Source organism: Triticum aestivum, chromosome 3A, assembly GCF_018294505.1.
Source record: "Triticum aestivum cultivar Chinese Spring chromosome 3A, IWGSC CS RefSeq v2.1, whole genome shotgun sequence".
Taxonomy (NCBI): domain Eukaryota; kingdom Viridiplantae; phylum Streptophyta; class Magnoliopsida; order Poales; family Poaceae; genus Triticum; species Triticum aestivum.
In genome coordinates, this window is record NC_057800.1 from 15,142,202 (window position 1) to 15,149,540 (window position 7,339).

Consider the following 7,339-nt stretch of genomic DNA (forward strand, 5'->3'; position numbering starts at 1 on the left):
CGGCCTAGTGGTCGGCGGCTCTGCCGGTTTCCTCTTTCTCTTCAGTGGTGCGGTGATCGAAGCTCGATGCCAGGTGGCAGGAGGGGTGGCCGGCCCTCTTGTTTACGCAGAACCGGGGGATGTTTTGGAGTTCGCGGGTTTTCCCTAATATTTGAGGCTTGATGGATTATTTTTTGGTTGGCCAGAAAAGAAAACACCATCGGGGATGGGCCTTTAAATCGCATGTCTCTTGGGCGCTACAGTTTTTTTTGGATGCCAGAAAGAAAACTAGAGATTTTTTGGGATAGATTAGAGTACGAGTTGCTCTTAAACCTGGTCCATGCGCACCCTTATCTCATCTTCCTGCCGCATACTCGACCCAAAGAGATCCCCTCGCTCTCACACACCCAGTGATGCTGGCCATCTCCCCTGTCACACCCCGCCAATGGCATCCATCCCCTCCCTCGCCGTCTCCGGCGCCGCCACCGCCGTCCCAGCCGTCGTCGCTGCCAAGCCCCTGCCCAGCTCCGCCGGCTTCGACAAGGTGACTCTCTCTTCTCTGTTTTCTTCCCCTTCTTCCCTGGACCAAGAAAGATTGCCGTGTGCTTCAGCAGGCCTCATTCTTTTTCTTTCACCATTGCATATTCGCAGGGCGGTTCTTATCAGAGGAGCACCCAAGCAGCGGAAAATGGCAGATTGGAGAGTGAGAGCCCCCCTCGTCCGCTAGACGCCCAGGAAGCAATGAGCATGCTGAAGGACGGCCGGACTGTGCAGTCGGCGATGTACGTGCCCCTGCTGCACCGGTGCGTCGAGACCAGAGGCCTCGGCGCCGCCAGGGCCCTGCACGGCCACATGGCGAAGACCGGAACCGTCGCGGACATGTTCGTGGCGACGTCCCTGGTAAACGTGTACATGAGGTGCGGGGCGAGCCGGGACGCGCGCAGCCTGTTCGACGAAATGCCCGAGAAGAACGTGGTCACCTGGACGGCGCTGATTACAGGATATACTCTGAACTCTGAAGCGGTGCTGGCGCTGGAGGTGTTCGTCGAGATGCTCGAGCTTGGGAGGTACCCGTCGCATTACACGCTGGGCGGCATGCTGAACGCGTGCTCTGCCGCGCGCAGGATCGATCTGGGCCAGCAGGTCCATGGCTACTCGATCAAGTATGGGGCTGATACCATCACGAGCATGAGCAATTCACTTTGTAGGATGTACTGCAAGTCTGGAGACTTACAATCTGGTCTGAGGGCCTTTAAGGGGACCCCTGACAAGAATGTGATCACCTGGACGACGATGATATCGTCCTGCGCCGAAGACGAGAACTACCTGGAGCTTGGGCTGAGCTTGTTTCTCGATATGCTCGAGGGAGGGGTGACGCCGAATGAGTTCACGTTGACCAGTGTCATGAGCTTGTGTGGCGCGAGGCTGGATATGAATCTCGGCAAGCAGGTCCAGGCTTTCTGCTACAAGGTTGGGTGTGAAGCGAATCTTCCAGTGAAGAACTCCACAATGTACCTCTATCTCAGGAAGGGCGAAACGGACGAGGCTATGCGGTTGTTTGAAGAGATGGACAGCAGCAGTATTATCACGTGGAATGCAATGATCTCCGGGTATGCTCAAATCATGGACTCGGCAAAGGATGACCTCCATGCTCGTTCCAGAGGGTTCCAGGCACTCAAATTGTTCCGTGATCTCGTGAGGTCTGAATTGAAGCCTGATCTGTTCACCTTCTCAAGCATCCTGTCAGTCTGCAGCGCCATGATGGCCTTGGAGCAGGGTGAGCAAATCCACGCAACCACCATAAAGACTGGATGTCTGTCGGATGTTGTTGTGAACAGCGCACTGGTAAACATGTATAACAAGTGCGGATGCATCGAGTGTGGGACCAAAGCCTTCGTCGAGATGCCAACACGGACACCTGTCACTTGGACCTCTATGATTTCAGGGTACTCGCAGCATGGCAGGTCCCGAGATGCGATACAGCTCTTTGAGGACATGATATTATCTGGCGCCAAACCAAACGAAATCACATTCGTAAGTTTGCTGTCAGCCTGCAGCTATGCTGGTTTAGTAGAGGAGGCTGAGCGCTACTTTGACATGATGCGGAATGAGTATCATATAGAGCCTCTTGTGGACCATTACGGGTGCATGGTTGACATGTTTGTGCGATTGGGCCGGCTGGATGATGCATTTTCCTTCATCAAGAGAACAGGCTTTGAGCCGAATGAGGCCATCTGGTCTAGTTTGGTAGCTGGATGTCGGAGTCACGGGAACATGGAGCTTGCTTTCTACGCTGCTGATAGGCTCCTTGAGCTCAAGCCGAAAGTGATTGAAACATATGTCTTGCTGTTGAACATGTACGTGTCTACTGGTAGATGGCGTGACGTCGCTAGGGTGCGGAAACTGGCCAAACATGAAGATGTCGGGTTTCTCAGAGACCGTAGCTGGATTGCAATCAGAGACAAGGTGTATTTCTTTAGAGCTGATGACATGACTCACCCTCAAGCTACCGAGTTGTATCAATTGTTGGAGAATTTGCTGGAAAAGGCTAAGGCTGTAGGGTACGAACCGTACCAGAACGCTCCTGAGTTGTTATCTGACAGCACGGAGGGCGATGACGACAGGCCTGCTGCTGCTGCAGGTTCACTAATAAAGCACCACAGTGAGAGGTTAGCTGTTGCACTGGGGCTGCTCAAAACACCTCCTGGTGCGACAGTCCGTGTGACCAAGAACATCACCATGTGCAGGGACTGCCACAGCTCTATCAAATACTTCTCATTACTTGCAAACAGAGAGATTGTTGTCCGGGACAGTAAACGGCTTCACAAGTTCAAGGATGGTCGGTGCTCCTGTGGGGATTTTGGTGCGCTCCTCCTGTGATGCCGAAAAATCTCATGCGCACTGCGCTATTCTATTCTGAGAACATGACAATTTTTGCATTGGAAACAGGTTTGACTTACTCTGAAGAACTTGTTTACTGCAAGGTACGTACCAATGCCATGAGATGTCCGTTTGCTTGTAGATTTTTGTATGAAAGCATGATTTGTTCAGTCAGCATTGGTGACATATGAGTATATATGACCATGCATAAACCCAATCAGATTTCTGAGGTATGCTCACATCCTTAGCACTGTAGAACGGTGAATATTGTGTAACTGTTGTAAATGCTGGCCAATTAGGGTCAACTTTCATTGTTTTAATTCGCAATGCTGACTCAAATTTTAAATTCTATGGCCCATAATTTGAGTGGAAGCATTGTGTACCATATGAAACAAATATGTTGTATGATACAAATTTTTTGAACTGTAAAGAGTATTTGTAGCATGTCTACAAATAATTGGAATATATACACACAAGATTTTATCCTGCTACCGGTATAGTTGCTCCCATGTGTGTTTCACACAATTTTTCTTCAGTCTCATAGCACTTGGTCCTCTCTCTTCCTTCCGGCGGGAAAGAAGAAAAATAGGGCTCAATTCCGGTTGGGTAACGAAAAGGCTCTTCGATCTGGCAGCTGCCCACACCGCCGTTCCCTGTCCTTAAGTTCCAGTGCTTTTCCCTGCCGGAAGGATGGGAGGAAAGGTATGGGAATGCAGCAGCAGCAGCAGGAGGAGTTGGCGGAGGGCGGCGTCGGGAAGAGGACGAAGGTTGCGGCGGCGTTGGGAAGGGAGGAAGGTATTGTCACCATGAACCTTGGCATTCTTGACTGCCCCGTCTGCTTCCATCCCCTGCACCCCCCATCTTCCAGGTACCCCCTGTCCCTGTTGGTTCGTCTGTACGTGCTGTACCACTGAAACCCCACAAACTCCATAAGGAAGGACGGTTTTGGAACTTAGGTGCCAGGTTTTGGACCTGTGGTTTTGTAGTGGTAAGTTGCAAGTCAAGGTTGACATCTCTGAACAATTAGAACAAAAGCAGGCGTAAACATTAGCCCAGATGCCCAATAAATCAGTAAATTTTTCAGCAATTTATGTTGCCTTCAGTCCATATATGAATTGTAAAATCTTTCTGCTCATCATTGTTTGGATTCCCAAATGGGGAGTATCCTTGTTCTCTAGCAATCACTGGTTGGTCAAGAAATCGAATATAGATGGACAACTGAAGCGTTAAGCTCATCATTGCTCAGAAACTATAAACAAGGGAATGAATACTGTATTCCTGGAAGTATTGACATTTATCTATTTTTGCAGTAGGGGGGTAGGGTGGTTTGTATGAAAATTGGCTTCAACCACTTTGATGGCATATGTACAATCCGTCAGGTCTGGTCAGAAGTTCAGAACAGCATCAGAAGTAAATATGCATGCTGTTCATCATTTTGGTTGTATTTTTGTCATTCACAATTAGCATTCAAGTTAATTTAAGCATATCAATTCATACATTTACAGTTTCATCTCCGTTCCTCAATGCACTGTTGGGCATGCTATATGTTCATCTTGCCACGAGAAGCTCCCTGACAAGTGCCACTGCTGCGCCATTCCCAGTCTACAATCGCTCCTACATGGTAGAACATGTCACTGAATCCATCAAAGTTGATCGAGGTCCACAACTCCGCATCTAACTGGGACCAACCGTCCGGGCGGGCGAAGTTGAGGAGCTTGTTACTTGTTAACATGATGGAGGTGCCCCTTGGCAGTGTCAGCCTCGCATTGATGGATCCAGGTTCAGATGCAGGCTGGCATTGTCATGCCCTGGAGTGTTATATCAGGATACAGTATTACCACTGCCCATGTAGCATTGCTTTTGACAGGTGAGTACTTCTAAGTCTCGGTTTTTGGAACTGTAGTGATGTTCTATCTGATTGCAGAGGACTGTTTGTACTCGGGGCAAAATTATTTGCCTGGAACCGTTGAAAGGAATTACACAATACATTACCCCTCAGAAGAAACCACACAGGGTATTCTCTGTCACTTGTGCCATCTTACGAGGTAGACAGTGGAATTCACTAACACTGAACCTACATCAGGCTTTTCACATCCTGCGTATGTTGGCTGTTCAAATTTTCAGAGTTAAAATGCCACATTTGTCGACCTTAGGTTTCTTCAATAAGATTCATTGTAGGATTAGCCAATCTTGACCATTGAAACTCGATTGTAGTCTTAGATAGTAACTCCATAGTTTCAGAAGAAAACATTAGTTCTACACTAGATATTGCCTGCCTGGCAGGTCCATCTCTATCAGTTACATCTTCTATCAGTTGAAATCTTTTGAGTCCTTCTTATCTACAGGCAAGTCGAAGAGTCCCGGGAGATGAGCGTTAGTGAGCTTGGTCCTGCTGGTGATCCCGCGCGGCTTCTTCCTGGCCTTCTCCGGCTCTGGTTGCCGGCCGTGGATCTGCTCAGCGGCGCGTCTCTTGGCTGTGTCGGTGGCCGGCTTCTCGCCGTTCTTGCGGAGCTCCTTCTCGATGTCCAGCATGTCTACCGGCAGTTTGATGTCGTGGAACATCTTCTTGAGCTCGGCGTCCACCTCCATCCTCGACCTCGGGTCGTTGGGGTACGCAATCATGTCTCTCTCAACCGACAACAAAAAGATGTCACCGGAAGATTTCAGGGCCTGCAGATCCTCCAGCATGGTTGGGTAGGCGTCTTGCACCTCCGACACCGGGAGGCCCTCAGGGAAGCTTATGATCAGTGAGAGCAGCTCGTCTTTGCCCTTGACGTGGTGCGTGCGCTTGTACGAGTAGCGCTTCCCGTCGAAGCGCACCTTGAGGTTGTTCCTCAGGCTCTCGGCGACGGCGCCGTTGCCGTCGATCGACGTAGGTTTTTTCGTTGATCTGGTGCGCCGTGAGAGGTTCCCTTGTCCTCTCTAGCAGTGTGATGACATCTCTGATCTGTTTTCCGACGGCGGACCTCCTCACTTCATTGATCTTCTGTAGCCGCGCTGTGTCATCGGAGAATCTGATCCGTGTTCCGGCGGCCAACTTCCTGGCGGTGTCCGTCTCTTTTAGCTGCGCCGTTTCGTCGGAGAGTCTGGCGGCAGGAACTGGCGGTGATGGTTTAGCGGCCGGCCTTGGAGATGGAGTTGCACCGGGTTGCTGCTGGGACGACGACGGCCTGGTGGATGATGAAGAAGAAGAGGTTTTGGCTGCGGCGAGGGCGGATAGAGCCGCCTGGTTCCTCTCCTGCTGCAGCCAGAACCTGGCGAGGCCATCGTTCAAGGCCATCGGTGCGTGGGTCAGTCCTTGATCAAGGAAAGAAGGATGGTCGGAGCAGTACGGCGGCGAAGGCTTCGAAGCGCGCTGCAGACGGCGACGGGAGGCAGCCCTGCACGAGAGTACTCCTTATTGTAGACGGAGGAGAGTAGGAGGAGGCAACGCGGCTTCGGATTCAAATAAACTGGGCCTGCTCACCTCTAGCGTCATCTCCACCTGCAAGCAAGACGGTTAAGGGCCCGTTCCTTTGGTGGCATTTTTCTAGAAGCCCAACCGATTTTTTTATAAGCCTGGTACTAGTTAAGTCTTAATTAGTAGGCTTTAAAATAAATAAATTTGGTTAAGCTTTTAGAATAAGATAGGTAGGGTGCAGCTTATTCTAGAAGCCAGCAAAAAAAGTGGCCCTAAGACCCATGGCTGATTAAATTTACACTTCAGAGGACATGCTGCCAGCACAGATGTTATATCTCGCACAAGAGATATATCTTTTTATAGCGAAACAGAAGAAGCTCTCGCCTGAAGCGAGCTATATCTCGCTTATATGGCGAGATAAAATAAGCTCTCGGCTGAAACATCTGCAGTAACGGACCGGTCCATTAGCGTATATCACAGGTCTCCTCAGTTGTTGGTACCGGCGCCATTCGAGCCATTATCAAGTTCGTGATAAAATAGGAGGCGCGAGCTATTTGAGGCAAACGAGTCGGGTTTTCCACTTGTTTTCCAGGTTCTTTTCTTTTTCTTTTTTCTTTCTTTTCTCACCGGGTTTCCTTTTTTTCACTTGTTTTTTTTTCTTTGTTTCTTTCTAGTTCCCTGTTTTTTTCTTTATTTTTTCCTTCGGTTTTGTTTGTTAATTTCACATATTTCAACAGTTACTATGTTATTTTCTAGGCTTTCACCATTTCCATTCGTTTTGCATTGACTTCTTTCGTTTTTCGTTTTCTTTTGTTTTTATAGGGTTTTTTTTTCGATTTCTTTAGTTTTTTTGTTCAACACATGTTAATTGTGTTTTTGGTACACATGCAATATTTTTCTTATACAACAAAAATATCTTTCATATGCACATTTAACATTTTTCAAATACATGATTAACATTTTTTGAAAACTTACATTTTTTATGTCTACTTTTTTTCATACACATTGTACATTTCTGGTATATATAATACATTTTACTACATGTTTAACATTTTTAAAATAAAAGATTAATATTTTGTA

At 48.4% G+C, this 7,339-nt stretch overlaps 1 protein-coding gene and 1 pseudogene across 1 annotated transcript; one reads left to right on the top strand and one right to left on the bottom strand.

Annotated features, from left to right (window-relative positions):
- Positions 1–300: 300 nt before the first annotated feature.
- Positions 301–3,244, top strand: LOC123059870 (putative pentatricopeptide repeat-containing protein At5g52630). The gene is made up of 2 exons (XM_044482403.1): positions 301–523; positions 631–3,244. The coding sequence occupies exons 1-2, from the start codon at positions 320–322 to the stop codon at positions 2,857–2,859; spliced, it is 2,433 nt and encodes an 810-aa protein (XP_044338338.1). The 5' UTR covers positions 301–319; the 3' UTR covers positions 2,860–3,244.
- A 1,925-nt stretch (positions 3,245–5,169) lies between these two features.
- On the bottom strand, positions 5,170–6,139 carry LOC123056617 (uncharacterized; annotated as a pseudogene).
- Positions 6,140–7,339: the final 1,200 nt, after the last annotated feature.

Excerpts from the sequence above, each read along its gene's own strand:
- LOC123059870 (XM_044482403.1), top strand. The coding sequence starts at position 320 with ATGCGCACCCTTATCTCATCTTCCTGCCGCATACTCGACCCAAAGAGA. Across the intron at positions 524-630 it reads GCTCCGCCGGCTTCGACAAG|GGCGGTTCTTATCAGAGGAG; the intron begins GTGACTCTCTCT and ends GCATATTCGCAG.